This window comes from Colossoma macropomum, unplaced genomic scaffold (assembly GCF_904425465.1).
Source record: "Colossoma macropomum unplaced genomic scaffold, Colossoma_macropomum, whole genome shotgun sequence".
Taxonomy (NCBI): Eukaryota; Metazoa; Chordata; class Actinopteri; order Characiformes; family Serrasalmidae; genus Colossoma; species Colossoma macropomum.
In genome coordinates, this window is record NW_023494793.1 from 1,537,472 (window position 1) to 1,559,568 (window position 22,097).

At 41.6% G+C, this 22,097-nt stretch overlaps 1 protein-coding gene across 1 annotated transcript in view; it reads right to left on the bottom strand.

Annotated features, from left to right (window-relative positions):
• LOC118814016 (glutathione hydrolase 5 proenzyme-like) overlaps window positions 1-22,097 on the bottom strand; it is a 50,164-nt gene that overhangs the window by 22,047 nt on the left and 6,020 nt on the right. The window contains 9 exon segments of the mRNA XM_036579687.1: window positions 5,711-5,819; window positions 5,978-6,088; window positions 8,122-8,234; window positions 8,323-8,414; window positions 9,682-9,866; window positions 12,763-12,893; window positions 14,063-14,209; window positions 15,495-15,655; window positions 18,998-19,175. Coding sequence (XP_036435580.1) covers window positions 5,711-5,819; window positions 5,978-6,088; window positions 8,122-8,234; window positions 8,323-8,414; window positions 9,682-9,866; window positions 12,763-12,893; window positions 14,063-14,209; window positions 15,495-15,655; window positions 18,998-19,175 — 1,227 coding nt within the window.

Genomic DNA, 22,097 nt, shown 5'->3' on the forward strand with positions numbered 1-22,097 from the left:
AAGACGATTTTGGTGCCAATGTCCAGAAGCACTTTAATCAGTGAGGAACCCTCAGGGCCTTCTAGTTCTTCAGTCTAATGATTTTGATGATATGATGAATGTCTAATGATGAACTTTTGGTTCATATTTACAACCCCAATTCCAAAAAAGTTGGGACGCTGTGTAAAATGTGAATAAATGTAAATAATAATAGAATGCAATGATTTGCAAATCTCAGACCCATATTTCATTCACAAGAACACATATCAGATGTTGAAAGTGAGACATTTTACCATTTCATGAAAAACACTAACTCATTTAGAACTTGATGGCAGCAACGTGTTTCAAAAAAGTTGGGACAGGGCCGTGTCTACCATTGTGTAGCATCCCCTCTTCTTTAATAACAGTCTGTAAATGTCTGGGAAGTGAGGAGACCAGTTGCTGGAGTTTTGGGAGAGGAATGTTGTCCCATTCTTGTCTGATGTAGGATTCTAGCTGCTCAACAGTCCTGGATCCCCTTTTCAGATTTTTCATTTCATGATGCGCCAAATGTTTTCTATTGGTGAAAGATCTGGACTCCAGACAGGCCAGTTCATCACCCGGACTCTGCAAAGCCATGCTGTTGTGATGGATGCAGTATGTGGTTGATTGTCTTGCTGAAATATGCAAGGCCTTCCCTGAAAGAGACGCTGTCTATATTGGAGCACATGTTATTCTAAAACCTCTATATACTGTTCAGCGTTGATAGAGCCAGATGTGTAAGCTGCCCACGCCATAGGCACTAATGCAGCCCCAGACCATCAGAGATGCAGGCTTTTGAACCGTACACTGATAACAAGCTGGATGGTCCGTCTCCTCTCGAGTCTGCAGGACACGGCGTCCATGGTTTCCAAAAAGAATTTCAAATTTTAATTAATCTGACCACAGAACAGTTTTCCATTTTGCCTCAGTCCATTTTAAATGAGCTTTGGCCCAGAGAAGACGGCAGCGTTTCTGGATTGTGTTGTCATATGGCTTCTTCTTTGCATGATACAGCTTTAACTTGTGTTTGTGGATTGCACGGCAAACTATGTTCCATGCAGTGATTTCCAGTACAGAATCTGTTTTCAGTGCAGTGCCACCTGAGGGGCCAAAGATCATGAGCATCCAATACTGACTGTCGGCCTTGCATACAGGGATTTCTCCAGATTCTCTGAATCTTTTGATGATATTATGTACTGTAGATGATGGGATATCCAGAGTCTTTGCAATTTTACATTGAGAAACATTTTTCTGAAATTGTTCCACAATTTTTAAACACAGTTTTTCGAAGATTGGCAAACCTCTGCCCATCTTTGCTTCTGAGAAACTCTGCCTCTCTAAAATACTCTTTTATACCCAGTCATGTGCAGTAGTAGGCAATTGCAGTAGTAGGCAAACTGGTGTGGGTCCAGTGTAGCAGGCAGACTGGACTTCAAATGTGAAAGTACTAGTCTTTCAAAACACTTGGAAATGATGGAGGTGAGTGCGACAGGGCGGCAGTCATTCAGAGCTCAAGCTAGTCAGGACAACCGACTAGGCCAGCGACAGATTGAAAATGTCTGACCCCAGCCAGCTGCTTAGCACAGGCTTTTAGGTACTCCATCAGGGCCAGCTGCCTTTTGTGCATTCACTTTGCTCAGAGCAAGTATAGGAGTGGTTGAGCTCATCGGAGAGTGAGGCACAGGTTGGTAATGGAACAGTGCTGGGTGGTTTAAAGTGAGTAATTGACAGCATGCCTTGTCACATATGCCGGGGGTCAGAGGAGTTGAAGTGCTCTTCAATCCGCTGTTTGTAGCAGTGTTTAGCCTTTGAGATGCCTCTTCTGAGGTTGGCTCTGGCTGAGCTCTAAGCCTCCTAATCTCCAGACCTGAAGGCAGCATCTCTTGCTTTGAGCAGAAGGCAAACCTCTCTGTTCATCCAGGGCTTCTGGTTAGGGAAAGTCTTTATTATTTTGTGAGTTGTCACTCTCTCCACACAGCCGTTGATATGATCCAGGACAGAGTTGGTGCAGATGTCAGTGTCTGTGTGGTGGCCTGGGTTGCAAGCACACTCCAGTCTGTTTGCTGAAACTTGTGCTGAAGCAAGGATTCAGCCCCTTCTATCCAGATCTTCACAGATCTTGTTGTGGGTTTCACAAGGTTGATGACTGGGGAGCTGAAACAAAGAGGTGGTCAGACTGTCCCAGGTGGGGGAGTGGTGTGGCTTTGTAGGCGTAAGCCACACTGGTGTAAACGTTTTCCAAAGTTCTTTGTCCTCTTGTGGTGCAGGAGACATTCTGATGAAACTTTGAAAGTACAGATCTCAAATTGCTGTGATTAAAGTCCCCAGCAACAATAAAGCCTCCGTCCGGGTGCACAGTTTGCAGTTTGCTAATAGCAGCACAAAGATCTTTCATAGCCACATTAGCATTAACGTCTGGGGGGACGTAAACCGCAGCAGCAACAATGCAGGTAAACTCATGTGGAATATAAAAGGGTCTGAACATAATAATCAGAATCTCTAAATCTGCAGAGCAGTGGGCATCAGCCACGACCGAGTCCGTGCACCATGCTTTATTTACATTAATACAAACACGACCACTGCGGCTCTTACCCAAAGCTGTGGCTGACCTTACCCAAAGCTGTGGCTGACCTATCAACTCTTCCATTGGCAAGGAAGATGCTAGGTAGCACTGGCCACTGTGGGTTTAGCCTTAGCTTAGCACGCAGACCTCTGCGCTTACCCCTTCTTTGTTTACGGTCTCACGGTCGGTGCCAGGCTGTTCCAGTCGGTATGAATGATTCGCTCTGTCTAGCTGGTTGAAATCTAATGGAATTTCCAAAATGTTGTTTGTGCAGCGATGATTAATATCAAGCAGTGTCTGTCTGACGTATCTGAAGTTTGCATGAGTGAGTTGAGTGAAAACGCAAGAGATTGTTAGGTAAAAAATCACTATATTGCTAAAACTGGTGAGACGCTGAGATTCGCGATGCACATCTGCTGCCATCTTGTTACATCTCACACACTGAAATATGAAGAAATTTTGAAAAATGAGTGGTATGCCCCTTAAGCATCTAAATAGTACTACAATATGTGCTGTTCAGATACCAAGTAGTTCTTGTTATAATTGATCTGAGCCTTAACAGCTGTACAGCTTAAAGACTCAGGGGAACCCAAATCTGTTTTCTCTCTAAACAGGTTAATCTGGTTCTTGCAGACTGATATATTTATATATAAATATAAATACATAACTGACCGATATATGTCATTATATTTCTCTCCTCTCAGTGTAAACTGTGTGGTCCTAATCTCGGGTAACGCTTCCGTAAATATTCCAAATATTTCAGAGTCAGGGAAGCTTAGTGAGCTAAAACTAACCTAGTATAATCAAAAGCCAGCAAGCCAGACGACCTGTCTGTAGCTGCCTGTCGCCCATTCACTGTCTGTGACTTTGTTGTCCAGTTAGCGTCACATGAAAGCTGGATAATGATGTTAGTTCTGTATGAGGGGCGGAGCTGGCTAGAAGTGTTGGACAGAGAGCTGTCAATCAAGCTGCTCATTAGCCACGCCCACACAGTTCTCAGATAGGGCTAATCAGCGCTTTTTATCATATCTATGTTTTTCAAAAAGAATGAAAAAGAACACACACACACACACACACATATATATATATATCTCATATTATATGATATATAGTATATATATATTCTCCTGGGCAAAAAAACAGCTGAAAAACATTACCAAGCTAGTTTGTGTTTAATGAGAGACCAAATATTCTCTATAGGCTTATATTCTCTAACACAAAACCACCAGTAAAAACCATTATATTTTGGGCTTGGCCCATTTTTTTGCCCAGGAGTATAGATATACATATGTAGAGCCCAAACGATCCAGACCCAGCTTTGTAGCTATCGCCAATGCAGTTTAGTAGCCAGCCTTAATTAATGGTGCTGAAACATGTTTTTGTGTCTGTATTGTAAGGATGTACACATTGTCAGTCAACACTTCTGTAGTATTAGAGAATACTGTGGCAACAGCAAAGAAGGAGACACGGGGAGAGACCGTTATACCTGACACCTGAAGTGGGCTCTTTTATTTACAGCAACAGAAAAGGCACATGAAAAGCAGCCAGGCACAGCAGGCAGGTCATTTCCAGCCATACAGTTTCACTTTATGGCAGCCACACTAATCCACACCCCACAGCCCAACATGATAACACAGCATCATCACATACACACATCTTGAACTGACACACTGAAGCAGTAGAACCCAGAGGGAGTGTGTTATAGTGAAATAACATCACGGCTGTGATTCGGTCGCCGTAGATCATCACAGCTGTGATGTTATTGGCGATAACACACTCCTCGAGTGTTCTACTGCTTTAATACAACAGTTAAATAAATAAAGTAATAAATTAATAAACTGGGCCGTGAACGCGGCGTTTAATATGTTTTAATGTTCGCAGTTCCTTCACCCAATTATAGTTCCTTAACGAGCAGCTCGTTGCTACGTCAGAGTAACGAGTTCCGCCCACTCGCTGCACAGCCGGCAGTTCGTTCTCCAGCTCCTTACACTAAATTCCCAAACGGTCATCACCACTGAGCAGCTTTTTTGTGTTTTATTGAGTCAGTTTTATGGCTCAGTCTGATTTGGTCAGACTCTGAAGATCAGACTACACGTTTGGCGAATGGTGTTGGGTTCATTTCTGGCTGATTCCAGGTTGTTCAGCTGTTCTTCTGTCTCAGCTGCCGACTGAAAAGCTGCTCAGTGGTGATGACAGTTTGGGAATTTAGTGTCGTCTCATCTTCAGAGTCGGACCAAATCGGCTGTCGGTCAAATGTGATCTTAAAAGTGTCCGTTTTCTGTTTGTGGCAAAGTAAGAAGTAAAAACATTCAAATGGCTCGAGCGTCTCCTACAGCTGTCAAAGTCGTTGCTTAGCAACGGCGCCTCAGCGGAGTGATACAGTGTTTGTGAAAAAGCTGTGATGTTATGGTAAAATAACAGCTCGGTTCTGTTCTTTGCCTGCTCATTGCACATGACAGCAATGCGTTCCTGCGCCCTTTTCCTGAACTGTCCCTGCTTTTCAAACTTTTTAGTATCAAGTTAAAAGATCATTTCAACTGACCTACTGATCTACTACTTTCAACTGAACTATTCATGTTTTTATCTCTTATTACTATTATATCTAGTATATGTTTACATTATATTTATCTCTTACTATATGTTTTTCAGCTCCACAACCTTCTGTCTCATTTGAGTCGACAGCTCTTTGGTTTTACCCTGTTGATGGACGACAAAAGGATTGTACAGGTGTGTAGCCTCATATTTATTCTCCAGGGAAACAGGAAATACCTAACATATCACACACAACAATGGAGCTCCTGGAGAGTGGAAGCAAATAACAAGAAAGATTTTTTTACTCAAACGTGCAATTTTATTTTGATGTCATTTAAAATGCTCTTTAGGGGTGCTAATAATTTTGCTCCACATGCTTTTGAAAGAATATGCTATTCTTAATATAAAGCAATTCTCTTACTGGAATGGTTTCTGTTACATTAATGGTAAACGGTTTTTGAGAAACATTTAGATCATTAAATGTACTGTTTAGTTTAGGATTGTTTTTGTCCATTTTTTTAGGGGTGTCAACAATTCAGGAGTTGACCGTTTGATTGAAATGGATGAGGAGCCCTTTTAGAGGTCAGTATCCTGCAGCTTCGCCCATCTTCCGACCATCTGAAACAGCCTCAATGCACTCTCCATTTTTCTTCGATACAGCGTTGACTGCGTTCTGGAAAACTGGGACGCTGTGCCCGAGTTCTTTTAGAGCCACGATGACCTTCTGAATGAGAGAGAGAGAGAGAGAGAGAGAATACAGTAACACAGTAAAGAGTTTATAAATGTCTCATAAACTGTATTAGCATTTTGCTCTTTATTGTAAGAACCACTGGTTAAGCTGAATGGCCCAGGATTCAGGCCTCACAGTTTTAGTTTCAGTACCTTGTCGAAGCTGTGCTCAAAATTGAGTTTTTTTTCAATGTCCACAGTCACAATGGTTTCATCGATGGAATCCTTCAGACTCTTCCCGAACCACAGGAAGTTCATTAGTGCCTGTTGCAACAGTAGAACGAGGTAGACTGACATCAGAACACGGATAGAGCAACTACAAAATCCACCTCCACTTGCTTAAATATAGTTTAAGTTATACTTAAAGGGCCCAAATCACTGAAACCAAATGGCCATGAACATGTTTACACACCACCACTGATCCAGCTGGATGTATTACAGTCCCCTTTTTTTACCTTCTATAAAACAGCTGTAGAAATAACCTCAGGTTATATTAATCCCATACAAATCAACATTAAAATGTAGATAAAGTTCCTATGGTATTCCGCAGAGAAGGAGTTGAAGTAGATTCGAAGAAGCATTTACTTTTGTTCTCTGCAGTTAAAATCAAACCAAAGTATGCAACGTTACTGTCCTGTCTCACATTTACAACTCAAATTACTGAATTAATAGCACAGATCAATCAATTAGATTACAGCATAAATTAGAATTACACACACTTACACCATCTTTAAAATTTCCTTTCCAACTTATTTATTGGTTTTCACTGAAAAACAAACTTTTCAACCCTTTGAATATTTTAGTCCAGGATATTTCCTTGGAAGAACAAAATATTAATATTTTGCTAAACAGCTTTAGGCTGTCTAAGTAATCTCCATAAATGCTGGATTATATGTGGTCAAAAAACAGTGTTAAAACAGAGATTCTTCTTTTCAGAACTTAAAATACTACTAAACACATGCACAGTACGAACACACATAAAACACACATATAACCCAAAAGCGCACATACAAGTCCCAAACTAAATCAATAAATTGCTCTCACATATTGTTTAGTCTTTACCCGACTGATGCTGCTCTTACGAAGTCTCGTCCACCCTGGCTAAGGCTAAATCAAGCTCTGAGTTCCAGTCACGCTGACTAAAACCACCCTCCTGGTCTCTCACTGGTAGGGAATGGTGAAACTTCACCGTACTCCAAGGACCCCCATGGACCCTCACAGAGCAGGTACTATTTGGGTGGTGGATCATTCAGACACAGCAGTGCTGCTGGACTTTTTAAACACTGTGTCCACTCACTGTCCACTCTATTAGACACTCCTACCTTGTCAGTCCACCTTGTAGATGTAAAGTCAGAGACGATAGCTCATCTGCTGCTGCACAGTTTGTGTTGGTCATCCTCTAGTCCTTCATCAGTGGTCACAGGACGCTGCCCACAGGACACTGTCGGCTGGATGTTTTTGGTTGGTGGACTATTCTCAGTCCAGCAGCGACATTGAGGTGTTTAAAAACTCCAGCAGCACTGCTGTGTCTGATCCACTCAGACCAGCACAACACACACTAACACATCACGTCAGTGTTACTGCAGTGCTGAGAATGATCCACCACCCAAATAGTACCTGCTCTGTGAGGGTCCATGGGGGTCCTGACCACTGAAGAACAGGGTAAAAGGGGGCTAACAAAGTATCAGAGAAACAGATGGACTACAGTCTGTAACTGTAGAACTACAAAGTGCACCTATATAGTAAGTGGAGCTGATAAAATGGACAATGAGTGTAGAAACAAGGGGAGGCTCATAAGGTTATGCCTGATCGGTGTGCATCCAATCAATAATGGAAGACCCATATAAGATTAGACTGCACTGGGCACATGCTCTGCATGTCCAAACTAAACTTTGGACACTTTTTTTTCCTTTTAGAACCATACAGTTCTTTTTAACTCTAAAGTTTTTCTCTTCTTTCTTATAATACTTTCACAGCTAAACCATTAAAACGTTTCTTTAAAACAACTGTTTAAAACAAACTAATTATTGCTTTTCTTCTTTTCTTTCCCAAGGGTTACCTGTGCTGACTTAATTACACTTAGAAAATCAACAAAGACATAACACTGTATGTTTCCATGTAAAAACATGCACTATTACTATGGTGAAATGGTTCTTCAGATTGATGGAGGATGTGCGTAAAGGCCTTTAGTGGTGCTGGTGGTGCAACAGCTGTAAATTCCTCTCTAAAATATGGTTTTAACTACAACTGACTTAGCAGTTAAGTCCATCTTGAGGTCTGTATGGACCCAAACTCACCGTGGTCATCCCATAGGTGATCATCGTGCCCCCTGAGCCTCCAATGACCACAGTGTGGTTTGTAACTTTGGAGTGAATGATCATCGTAGCCGTGGACGAGGGAGGACGTTCACCTACACACGCAGAGCTCTTTTATGTCAGATATGAAATGCTGTGTTTCTATGGAATTTTATTATACAGTCTCCATATAAGATAACTCACCAGGTTGAACCTTGTCTATTTGCTTGCAGAAGTCTGTCAGCATGTTGTTGAGGATGATGCCTGTTTTGGCTGAATAAACTCCAGACCCGAATCTAACAAGACAGAAAAATTAAGGATGTAACAATACAGCATAAAATGCTGTTTAAGCAACAGAACATTGGGGGTGGGGTTGTTATTGCGAATAACATCACCATTCATCACAGCCATGTTATTCGCCATAACAATCTCTAATGTTAAAGCAAAGAAGCCCCAAACATGGCATCAAATGTGCTTTAATTTCGACAATTCCTTCCACCACAAAGAAGTAGTGCCCTATTGCGTCACAGACAAAGCCGTAAAACTGAATATCAGGTTGAGCTCAGCTTTTCCAGTGTTTCTAGAAGAAGCTGAATGTGCTTTAGTTTCAGTGTGTAAAGTGTTTCACAGCCTGTCTTGTTTGCTGAATTGTATTCTCTTGGATTCTAGCCGACACCAGATTGTTTAGTTGCTCAGCTGCTGACCAAAAATCTCACTTAGGATCACCAAGAGTTTTGGAATCTGATGCAGTCCTGCGCCATCTTCATCAGAATCTCACCAAACAGGCCGCAGGTCAAATACTATTTTACAGAAGTTTTTATTTTGTTTTTATATGTGTAGAAAGTACAAACTTAGAAGCTGCAGAGTAAAGCCAGTTGCTATTTAGCTGTTGCTCAGCAGAATGTGAAGGCTATAGCTGGCCCCAGCCGCGCTGTGCAAAAGACAGCTTTTGTCAAATAACTCGCTCTAGACCACGGGTCAGCAACCCGAATGTTAAGAAGAGCCATTTCGGCTTTCAATAAAAATCAAACCACCTTGGCGGCCACAACATTTTATGTCAACTTCCAACTACTATCTTGGCTGTAAATATGTCTCAGTATTTGCTGATGTGCTAGTATAGACAAAAAAAATCTAATATAAAAGAAAACGCAGACTTTGCTCTGCTTTAAGCTTTAGCTCAGCTATAGCTGCTTTTCTCACATCTCCAGCAGGAAACCTTTCCTTAAAAGTAGAACAGTTTCTTGTAAAATGTCTCTCAACGTCTGCCTGCTGCACCATTTAAGGTGGAATGGAAAATTCAAACATTTCAGCTTTGCGACTTTTTAGTGTTTCAGTTTCTCGCTGCAGATTAAACGTATCAGGAAACCAGCTGGACTGATTATAAACGCAAATAAGTCCGTTCGTCTCCAAAATATCGATGTCCGTCTTAAATCTCTCTCTTTGCCATTTCGTTAGCTACTAGTTGTACTGTCCACATCAGATTATGTAATCCAGATGATGTGTGGCCCATTTCTAGCCAGCACTGACTGTAAGAGATGAGTTTCATATAGTGAAAGTGCTCACATGTAGTTGATGGAGCTGGTGACGGATACAGCCATTCCATCCTCATCGAGAACGGACACATGTGTGGTGCCCAGTTTGTACTCCTTTTTGCTGATTCCGTAGTGCTCATCATCGTGGGTGCTGTCATCTCTGATCTTCTGTCTAATTTGGTCAGCATACTTCTTCTGTATTACTTCAGATGCCTTCTGTTTAACACAAATACAGATGATATGATTACAAATAGGGCTACATCTACAGGCAATACGACCCAGAGCACCCAACCACTGCCTCCACCACAGCCGACTCAGGGCCAAACCACACTTCTGCATCTGCAAATCTGTTGATCAGGGTAGTATTGCACTTATCAAACCAGGATCTAATGAAAACAAAGGAGGAACAGAGAAAGAGCCGTTTATTTTTCAACCACAGTCACAGATGGTGGGCTCTCAGAATTAGCAAGGTGGTGATCAGGAGTTCTGTAGAGCAAGCAGGGCACACCACAGCGTATCAACTCAAACCACCAAGTCGTTTAAAGTATTCTGCTGGCTTGAGTTTGAGTAGGTTTAGGCCCAAACCCATTTCATCCCTCGCCCCTACCACTGAGCCCTTAGCCCTCTGTTTTGTGCATTCACGTCCCGATTCTTGTTGAGATAGAGGGGTAGGGCGAAGTGTTAGAGCTACGTGACCCTCCAAACGGAGGTTTTTCAGAGACTTCAAACAGAGAGATGTGATAAAAAAAAGAAAAACCGGCAAGATGGAGAACAAGAGACCAAAGAAACCCACAAATGTGAGAATCTTTTTGGTTAAAAAATTACGATAACCATTGTATTATCTTAGTTTAATGTTGTTTCAGTGTATTTTGGTCATTTTCTTCATAACAAGCATTAAAAATCGCTAATAGCACGCCAATGTCTCGGTAGCTAGCTAACTTTCCCGTTCCACCTTAAATAGTCCAGCAGTTCTGACACCTGAAGCGCCAGAATGTAACTGCTGCACCATTTAAGGTGGAACGGGAAAATTCGAACAAGAATATCTGACTTCAGCTTCATATCACTGAAGAATTAGTGGTGGGTGATAATAAATAATTGCCCCCCTCTTTGAAAACATATGTTACCCTAAATGTAACTAAAGCCCAGCAGTGAGGAGCTGAACTTTACCCTTCTCTCCTATCACTGAAGTCGGGCCGGGTCGCCTACAGAGCAGCACTAGTAGCTGTTAATGAAGTAATGTTTTTTATTTTATTATTTTTTTAATTTGAGGGTCCCATTTCATAGGGCAAGATTTCAGCCACTACCCTTTGTAACTCTGTTCCAAGGGGTTACGGTGACACTCGAAAACAGGGGTAGGGGTGAAACGGGACTGGGTCTAAATGTTAGTAGGGTAAGCATGTAGTAGGCTACGTAGGCTGACTCCATGCATAAGCATCCAGGCCTGATCCAATTTTCATGCCCCACTACATGCAGGAGTTGTGGCTATGGAGAGCAGCCATATGCACTGACTCTTGGAAGGTTGACTCAAGTCAAGAGGCTTTTATTGTCATTCCATCTGTGTACGAGTACACAGTGGAGTGAAATTACGATCCTCCAGGACCAACACGGTGCAACACGGAACAAAATAGACAGTACAAAGTGCGAACGTGCAGACATAAGTGTGCAAAACATTAAACTAGAAACAATAAATATGATAAATTAAACAGACATTAGACACAGTAAACAGACAGGACAGTGCAGCGCCGACACAGCACTCATTTCAGAGCATGAGGTAGTGGACAGCAGTTACTGAGGTAGTACATGAGTAAACACAGTGTAAACACAGTTGGCAGCAACGTTCCAGATAGTGCAAGTAGAGCATCAAAAGAGGTGTGTGTGTGTGTGATATTCAGTTCAGTCCTTGTGAGTTTAAAAACCTGATCACTTGAGGAACAAAGCTGTAGCAGAGTCTGGCAGTGATGGCACGGATGCTCCGGTACCTTCTGCCAGACGGCAGCGGTGAAAAAAGTCAGTATGGGCGATGGATGGGGTCGTTCACAATGCTGGTGGCTTTGCGGATGCAGCGTGTGGTGTAGATGTCCATGATGGAGGGGACAGAGAGTCTTGCAGTCAGAGTCGGAGGCGCAATTCCCAAACCAGGCGATGATGCAGCTGCTCAAGATGCTCTCCACCGGACCGGAACTCGGTTAATCGATTGACTTTAAATCTTGTAAATAGTTCTTGATCTTGGTTTGGTAGTGTGGTATGTGTTACTTGTGTTATTTGCTGAGCTGTGGGGTGGAAGTGCAGTGTCTGTGCGTACCCTCAAGTTGAATTGTAAGGCTAGAAGTGCCCTGCCTGCTATCTCGGCCATTTCAGTAGCGCTGGACGGCAGTTCTCCGGCAGTGTTCAATAAAGAGCATTCAGCCAAAGCCAATGTTTCCCGCATCTCCAAGATCTCATTGTATTAATGAAGTCATTTGCACTGACCTCTGACTCTCACTTCAGTGACTCGGGACTCTACTTGTACCTCAACGGCTCACACCTCAGAGACTCAACACTCAGACTCACACTTCATAGACTCGAGACTTACCTTGGACTCCCACACTTGAGACTCGTCTCAGGACTTGCTTGAGGCAACTTGTGAACGTCTTTGTTGCACATGTGCACATTTTCAGTCTGGGATCCGCATAATGTTTTATAACTGAGGCCCCTGGATTAGAGCCCACAGGGCCAGTACCACCTGCTTGGGGAGATTTTGCTGGACTTTGTGGTTGCTGCTTGAATCATGATTCTGTGGTTCTGCTCACCAATTACTCTGATTTTAATCAGTTAAAAGAACTTTTTTGTTACGTTTACTTCCACTTCCAGTAAATAAAGAGTTGTGTTTGTGGATTAGTCTCTTAGGAGAGGCTTTCTGACTGTAACTGTCTGAAAATGCCATCATGACCTTTTGATAAATTAATGATTTACTTAATTAATTTTGTATATTCTGCTGCCTGAAGTAATAACGGAGCGGAATAGTGCTGTCATTACTTCACTACAGATACAGGTGCAGATAAACGTCCTGAGTCAACCACAGACAAACACACTGACAAATTGTTTTGCTCTCAAAAGTTCTAGCAGAACCCACCGTTATGTCATTGAATCTGGGGTCTCTCATGAACTTCCTCAGTCCTTCAGCAAACTTACAGGCCTCTACGTAGCGATGGTAGGTCAGCACACGCTCTTTTCCTTCTAGAGAGGCTGGTGTTGGTTTATAGCCTGGAGAACACACAGAACACATCTCTATCAGCCTGTTCAGAAGTCCATACTTTCGGTTTGGGTTCTTGTGTTTGTTCCATTTCAGAAATATGCAAAAACACTGTGTGCAAGATCACACTATACACACTCTTTTCCCACTATAATACTGTATTAAAGCAGTGCTAGTACACTCCTGGGCACAAAAACAACAGTCAAATAAGCCCAAAATTTCAAAACATTAAGCTTTTAATCATCTCAACAACTAATCATTAAACAAATAGATAAAGTAAGTTAATATAAGAGAGCGTTTCACTCAGATTTCTTCAAATAAACAGTTTTTTACAGAAAGAAGAGTCAGTATGATTCTCTCAGCACTGACGGCTTCAAACAGCTGAAAACATTGCAGAGCTGGTTTGTGTTTGATGTGAGACCAAATATTCACTATAGGGTTTAAATCTGGACTCTGACCAGCCAAAACCATCAGTAACAAACATGATATTTTGGGCTCTGCCCATTTTTTTTTGCCCAGGATTGTATATCCCACAGTTCAACACGCTGGTGAAGTTTTAACCCTGTAGTTCTGTTCATTCTTCACTTTTGGAAATAGAAAGCCTTTTATGGTCTACATTGATATTACAAATAAATGTAAACTATTAACTGACAGTGCCATAAATATCACTGTTTATAATAAAAACAAAACTCCAGCAGCTCTGCTGTGTCTGATCCACTCAGACCAGCACAACACACACTAACACACCACCACCACGTCAGTGTTACTGCAGTGCTGAGAATGATCCACCACCCAAATAGTACCTGCTCTGTGAGGGTCCATGGGGGTCCTGACCACTGAAGAACAGGGTAAAAGGGGGCTAACAAAGTATCAGAGAAACAGATGGACTACAGTCTGTAACTGTAGAACTACAAAGTGCACCTATATAGTAAGTGGAGCTGATAAAATGGACAATGAGCGTAGAAACAAGGAGGTGGACTGAAGTGCTTAGTGAGTAAAATGACTAAACGACACGTTAAATGACACACAAGTGTACTTAAAGAGAAAAATTATGATAACAGTGTACAATACATTAATGAGATACAGTCCACTTAACTGAGGAACGCTGGGTCAGCTGAAACTGGCAACAAAATATCTGTAAAATATCTACAGAAAATCATTAAGTAATAATTTATCTCACCTTCCATAACACTGAGGATGAAACTGACCAACGCTGCCCCTGAAGGTGGAGGGGGGAAGTACATGGTGTAATTGCCCAGTGACACATTCCAGGGCTCCAACTCAGTCACCTCAACTGAGCGCAGATCCTCCAGAGTGAGAGTACCACCTTAAACACACCACACATCAGATAATGTACACACACACAAGAGCTCGCAGACCCCTGACACGTACTTGCACAGGCTGCTGATGGACTTTTTCATGTTGAATTAAACTGAATGTGAATTGGTCAGTGGTGGACAGTGACTAAGTAAATTCATTACTGTACTTAAGTAGTTTTTTGTGTATCTGTACTTTACTGAAGTATTTAAATTTTGGACAACTTTTTCCTTTCACTCCTCTACATTTCAAAGTCAAATATCTGACTTTTTACTCCACTACATTCTGAGAAATCTGTCGTTCCTTTTGGTTTATGTGTGAATAAAAACGTAACATGTCCTCCTGGGTTTCGGCACCAATGTAGCACAGCATGGGGCTGAATATGAGGTTTTGAAACGCAGATGTCACAGTCAGAGCTGGAGAAATATTTCACTACAAACTGGCTGCTGATTTGAAATTAAAGAGAGTGATGCAGCTATACAGAAGGTCGACTTAAAACCTTTGGCAGGTTGCTGTGGTTCACATCCCTCTCTGTCTACATCAAAACGGGATCCATGTCTTCTGCAGGGGGAGGTAAATATCCATGATATTATAATTGATTTAGGTAGCTTGCAGCTCATTGGCTAACTACATACCTACTTGGGGCCTGTAGTGGCTCCTGGCAGTAATGAACTTGTTTCAAAATACAAATGAAGAATTGTTGATGTACATTATTAGATATTATACAACAGTTACTTCCGGGAAACGCGAGCTGATTGGTTGAAAAGCGTCCTAACTGTGCTGTTATTTCACCATAACATCACGGGTTTTTCACAAACACTATCACTCCACTGAGATACCGACAGCCGATTTGGTCAGACTCTGAAGATGAGACGACACTAAATTCCCAAACTGTCAGTTGGTCTGTGTGGAGCTGGAGATCAAACTGCCGGCTGTGCAGCGAGTGGGCGGAGCTCGTTACTCTGACATAGCAACAAGCTGCTCGTTAAGGAACTATAATTTGGTGAAGGAACTGCGAACATTAAAACATATTAAACGCCGCGTTCACGGCCCAGTTTATTAATTTATTACTTTATTTATTTAACTGTTGTATTAAAGCAGTAGAACACTCGAGGAGTGTGTTATCGCCAATAACATCACGGCTGTGATGATCTACGGCGACCAAATCACAGCCCTGATGTTATTTCACTATAACACACTCCCTCTGGGTTCTACTGCTTAATTGTTATTGCCTTACTGTTATATCAATAACTTGTTATTGTTTTATTTATTTATGTTTATAAATGTTTTATTACCTGCTTCCTGTATGTCACTGATCAGGTCTCTGGCTGTTTCTCCTGTGTAGAACTCCTCTGCTCCACGCTCTGCTATCTTCTCCAGGGTGTCTGCAAGTTTCTCATACTTCACAGTGTCTCCTTCCTTCAGCATGTTCCCCTCTGCGTCCACGAACAGCTGCCTGAGAAAGAGGAGAAACCCACAGTGATTTCCACAGCGGCTGGAAATGGGCTGGAACACACTGGAACCCTGTTCCAGAATTAATAGTAGAGACAGAACGGTGTTCCGGCTCAGATCTCATAAACCTAGGTATAGGGAAACCTTGCAGAGCAGTTTTACTCTGTTTTACTGTGTTCTAAAGTGTGAGTATCAGGCAAAGTGTCTATTAAAGGCACCTCAAGTTCGACCTACACCACCTTCAGCCAATGGGAAGTCATGCTGCAGCAGGCTCTGCCCACCCAGTCTCCATGGTAATGACTGTCAGTATGCTATGGAGGACCAGATTTGCCAAATTGAAAAATAAATAAAATGAAAAAATAAATGGCTCAGTAAATTAATCAATAAATTAAAAATCTAAATAAAGTATATATTGCTTATTGTGATTGCAATTATACACATTTCCTTTTTCTGCAGTTATATATTTCTCGATTTATTTCTGTATTATTTATTGTTTTTATTAATGCCATTTTTATATATTTTTTGTATCTATGTTTTTAACAATTGTTCGCTTTATTCATTGATTCATGCATTCATTTATTTATTTATTTTTTCATTCATTCATTCGTTTATTTATTTTTTCATTAATTCATTTATTTATTTCTGTATTTCATCGCTCATATGATAATGAGGGGGCGTGTTTTTCACGTTCAGGCTCAGCAATCAAGCCCAGGAGGAGAAGAGCTGATTAAACTGTTCTTTCACTCCATAAAGAGCTGCAGTGCCACCGACAGACAGACCTGCTGATGAATAACTCTCGATGGCTTCCATAGGCCGTATGTGAGACGAGCGTCCGAATGTTTGAGTGATCTGAATTTTTTGCAGAAAAAGGCGATGAACCGCCTCCTCCAAAGCTCTGAACACTAGGGGTCGACCTCTGAACCAGCCTCCAATGGAAGAGTCAATAATCCGGACCTGCATTTTCAGCCAGATCAGCCGAGACTCTCAGATCTCTGACTGTCTGCTGCTGTAAGAAGCCGTTACTGCACTGCCTGGTCCTGCCTGATAGAGCAAGACATGAACAATCGATCTACATAATCTGATATTGATCAACCAATAGCAATATTAAGATGCTGTGACATCATTGACTGACAGCCCCTGTATTAGCATAAGGACAAGGAAATACAGAAACAAATAAATAGAGAAATAAATAAATATAGAAATTAATAGTTATGGAAATAAATGAATAGAAAAATAGAAACAATGTTAATAAACAAATATAAGTAACAAAAAAATAAATACAAAAATTAGTGAGAAGGGGAAATTACTAAATAGACATAAATAAATGCAGACATATTAATTTATATAAGAATTTATTTATTAATTTATTAATTGTTATGTATTTTTATTTTTTTAGATTTACCATCATTATTCTTTGCAATTCTACTTCATATATTAATTTACTAAGTCGTTTATTTTTAATTTTATTTATTTTTCAATTTAGCAAATCTGGTCCAACATAGTGTGTTTGAAACGTGAAGGCAGCCAAAAACTCCACAATCAGTAATATTAGTGGAGTTTTGCTTTCTAATGCTCTTCGAACTTTGGTTAGTTGGTATTTGGTTAGCAAAGATACTTTCTCTAGATAGACAAAGCACTGCTTGTAAGTCGCTCTGGATAAGAGCGTCTGCTAAATGCTGTAAATGTAAATGTTTGGATCTGTGATCTGCTCACTGTAATTAATATTATGCAATGTTTTGCACACTGAATGCTGAAAATTTCAATCGGTTTAAAATGTCCACTATAGTTTAGCACGAATACAAGGCAGCGTAATGACAGACGATCAGCTAGTTAGTTAGTTAGTCAGCCATTCATTCCAAGCTTGGTATCCAAACATAAACACGTCTAATGTAAAAGTAATTGCACACTGAACGCAGTGAAAGAGGTCGCTTAGTATTTCTGATGCAATAGTTGTTCTGTTGTTTTGACAAGCGTTGGAAAGCTTGTTTGGATTCCTGCTAGTTAACGTCAGTTTTCAGTGAAAGTGCCGTTGACTTTCAGGAGGCATCTAGACCCCTTATGTTATGAACAGAGTCAGTGATGCTTTTAAACTTTCGGATTTTGTTCCATTTTCCAGACTATCAACCCTACACAGGTTACCAGTTAAATTTCGCATTGATTATAAAATTCTCTTACTGACCTATAAAGCTCTAAATGGACTCGCCCCTCTGTACCTGAGTGAACTTCTCTCTCACTATGAACCATCACGCCTACTTAGATCACAAGGTGCTGCTCACTATTAGTACCTAGAATTAATTAAGTTACGTTAGGGGGGAGAGCCTTCTCATACAAAGCCCCCCGGCTTTGGAATAATCTTCCTGTTAATGTTCGGGACTCAGACTCAGTCTCAGTCTTTAAGTCTAGGCTAAAAACTTACTTGTATAGTCGAGCCTTTGGTAATTAGTTTTCCCTGTCAGATCCAGACCTGACGGCGTCTCTGCTGCTCTGCTAACACTGTAATCTGTGATCAGCCACCCATTACAGAACTGACACCCATTACAGAACTGACTCTCTGTGTGTTTTGCTTTCTTTCCTTTGCCGAGTTGAAACAGCTGCCCATCCTGTGCATCTGATGCTGCTGCCTCTTCTGTCTTGATCAGGTGCCACTGCTCGCCATGCAAACCTCACCCTCATGACCTGACCCCACTGATGCTGCTGCTGCTGCATGAACTAAACTAATCTAATTAATCATTGCTCCACCTGTTTTCCCCATTTTGTACTACAATACCTTATACTAACAATGTTTACTATCCAGTGTTGACCAGAGGAGGATGGGTTCCCCTTCTGAGTCTTGGTTCCTCTCAAGGTTTCTTCCTGTTTCTCTTTTTTGTTTTTTTCTTGCCACTGTCGCCACTGGCGACGCTCATGGGGGCTCGGACCCGGATTTCTTTCTGTAATGCTGATTTCCTTGTAAAGCTGCTTTGTGACAACACCTGTTGTAAAAAGCGCTATATAAATAAACTTTGCTTGCTCCACCAGCTCCTGGTGTTTAATCAAAGCATTGATGATTATGATTTAGCTTTAACAATAATTTGTCTTTCAGCATTAGAGAAAAACTGTACTATACTGTAGCGTGTTCAACATGTTTATTGTAGGTTATGTGATTCTACAGCATTTGTTCTCTGGGTTTGCTCTTCTGGGAACTCTGATAAGTGCCAAACTGTGCTGGGGGAGATTTCCCCAGACCCCCCCGGAGGGTGGTGGAGATGGGGGGCTCTGCCTGAAATAATGCATAAGCTAGCTGTTAGCAGGTAACAGATTTAATACATTTTTTATTACATTTTTTTAAATAAATCTGCCTAAATACCGTGTACTTTGCCTTTCGGCGATGGGGAGATAACGTGCCACTATTTCAGAGATTTTGACCCCCTCTCTGGCCTTGCGGATGGTGGGCTGGAACAGACTGGACCAGGGCAGACGACCATACAGCCTGTGAACACGCTCATAACCACGGATCTGACCAGGCACACCGATCCACTTACTACCTACAGAGAGAGAGAGAGAGAGAGAGAGTAAGAGACAACACACACACAGAGAGAGAGAGAGAGACAGAGAAAGGGATGGACAACAGACAGAGAGCAAGAACAGGGAGACAGAGAAAAGGAGAAGTGGTCAGGAAATGTATGTTCAACCGTAGTGTAACTGCTCACCTCTCAGGGTTTTTTATTACCCGAAACGAAGCGTCCGTTAAACCACAGTGTAGCTGATGGTCTCTCAGCTTTTTATTGCCCACACCTCCACACTGTGTCTGTGACGCTGAAGTGCGAATGGGCTGTAAGTGTGAGGTTTGTTTGTGTAGAAATAAAGCTCACAGTAAATCACTCAGGCAGGATTCAGTGTAGAGATGGGGATAAATGACAGATTTGGTTTTTTATTGATGAGGTTTTTGATCTTTATGAAGGGGAGTTTGTGCCAAATTGAAATGCAGTGGAACACAAGCTTTCCTGAAATGCAGTCAGCACACAGCACCACACAGTAACAACCAGTTAGCCTTTTCACAGCCTTCAGGTGCAGATCAGACACATCCTGCCCTTGCGTTGGGAACAAATACAAATGTTTGCTATGGTAATGGTACGCGGTTTCTAGGTTGTTGGCCCTGCCAGGTAGTTTTAGACAGGTTTTTTGGTGATTTCTAGTGTTGCTAAGTGGTTGCTATCCAAGGTTGTCCCTAGGGTGTTACTAGGTGGTTGGTAGTGTTTCAGGTGATTGCTAGGGTGTTACTAGGTAGTTGCTAGGGTGTTGCTAAGTGGTTCATATGCTATTCCAAGTCATTGCTTGGGTGTTGCTATCTAGTTGCCATAGTGTTTCAGGTTGTTTGTAGCCATAGTGTTTTAGGTGGTTCTTAGATTGTTTCTAAGGTGTTGCTAGGCAGTTGCTGTCATATTTTTGGTTTCTAGGGTGTTGCTTTGATATCTAGTTTATGGGTTAAAAAGCCGCACTTCCAAAAGATTTTAGAAGTGCAGCTGATTATATATTCTGCATGACCTACTGAAGTTTGAACAGTGGCAGCCAGTTTTGTGTTGATTTGCTCTGCTTTTCAAAACCAGGAGTGCGTTTGCTTCTTATTTAGGTTCTCAGAGAAGTGTCTGTAGACAATTACAGCAGACTGGACAAATGCATGAGCCTTGAACACAAGCTGAAAAGTTTACCATCAGAATAACACTGTTTAGACTTTCTGGATCAGACGTATGCGTATGGGAATGTGCTGTGATGAGCTCGCAATATGCATTCTCAGTGTCATTTTTCCACAAACTCTATTTAAATCATGCAGTGGGGTTTAATTGGTGGAGAGAACTGTTTTCTGTGTTGTCTCAAGCTTGTTATTTCATTATCCTTCACACCACCACAGAGCAGGTATCATTTGCGTGGTGGTGCATTTTCAGCTCTGCCGTGACACTGATGAGGTGATATGTGTTGTGCTGGAATTCAAAAAGGTAAATCAGTGTAAATACTTGCATGCAACAGTGTATTATTCCAAACATGACATGTGTAGCTGAGGTATTATTACTTTTTTTATTATGTACTTTTCCCTGTTTTATTTGTTTTGCTGTAATAATGTTAGGAATATTTGTAATGTGAACTTCATTTTGGTTTTCTAATTGATGTCTTTTGTGTAATGAAAAGTTAATAGTTAAATAGCTAGACATTTTCTCTTACAGTTTTTGGTTCCTCCCATGTGTTGTAGCTGGGGCCTCAATTACTGTGACACCCAGGGGAAACCCACGCAGCGGTTTTACCCGGTTTGTTAGAAGCACAGTGGATGCTTGTGCGGGTGAGACGTACTGAACAGCTCTCTTCCTAAAATGTCTTAATAAACCTATAAAAACCATGAATGCTGTTTAAACGGCACATAGAATGTAGATCTTAGAGAGACAGAATGTGTTGAAACGCTGTGTGGTGATTTTAGGCTGAATTTGAATGGAGCTTTGATGATGTTTAGCTCAGTCACGTTTTGGCTATCAACAGGGGGCGGGAGAGAGCAGTTCTGGCTGCATGAGCTCACTAGTGCCCCATGCTACTCTCATTCAGGCATGTCCATGTCTTGTGTGTTTGTAAATGGTTTTAAATGAAATGTTTTGAGGTCTGTTTGGTTCTAATATGTTAGTTAAGACGCTATACGGTCACAGTGCATTTTTAAGTTGTACTAATGTCGTTTTTTTGCTCTATGTTTCCCGAGCGCCATCTGGTGGCCTTATTGTATACAGCACTTGTGCTGAAACCAAGCTGCACAGTTAAGAGTAGCTGAAATGATTATCTGCAATACTTTAAACATGTAAATTGAAATTCATCCTAGACTGTGTTTAAATCGTAAGTGAATCTACCTCATTTTGTTTCATATATTGTACAAATGTATTACACGTTTGTGTACACGAAGAGAAGCATAGTGGATGCTTGTGCGGGGAGTGTGAGAGAGCTGTTCTGGCTGCATGAGCTCACTACTGCCCCATGCTACTTTCGTTCAGGAATAAACCTTCCGATCTCCACTTCCTGGGTGTGCGTGCCTGGTCTCAACTACTGTTTCGAGTCTGCTACACATGCATAGACCGGCAAATATCAAACTAGAACAGTGCAGAGTGATTGTGCAGCTTAAACAATTTCCAGATGGTTGCTGTGGTGTTGCCATGTGGTTACTATGGTGTTTTAGGGGGTTCCTAGGATGTTGCTAGGTGGTTGCTATGATAGTCCTGATGGTTGCCGGAATGTTGCTAGGCAGTTGCTATGGTGTCCCAGGTGGCTGCTAGGGTGGATGATATTAGGAGGTTGCTGTGGTTGCTAGGGTGTTGCTAGGTGGTTGCTATGGTGAAGCTAAGTAGTTTCTAGGGTGTTACTAGGTGGTTGGAATGATATCCAGAAGGTTGCTCTGGGGTTGCTAGGTTGATGCTATGGTATTCTAGTTTGTTGCTAGG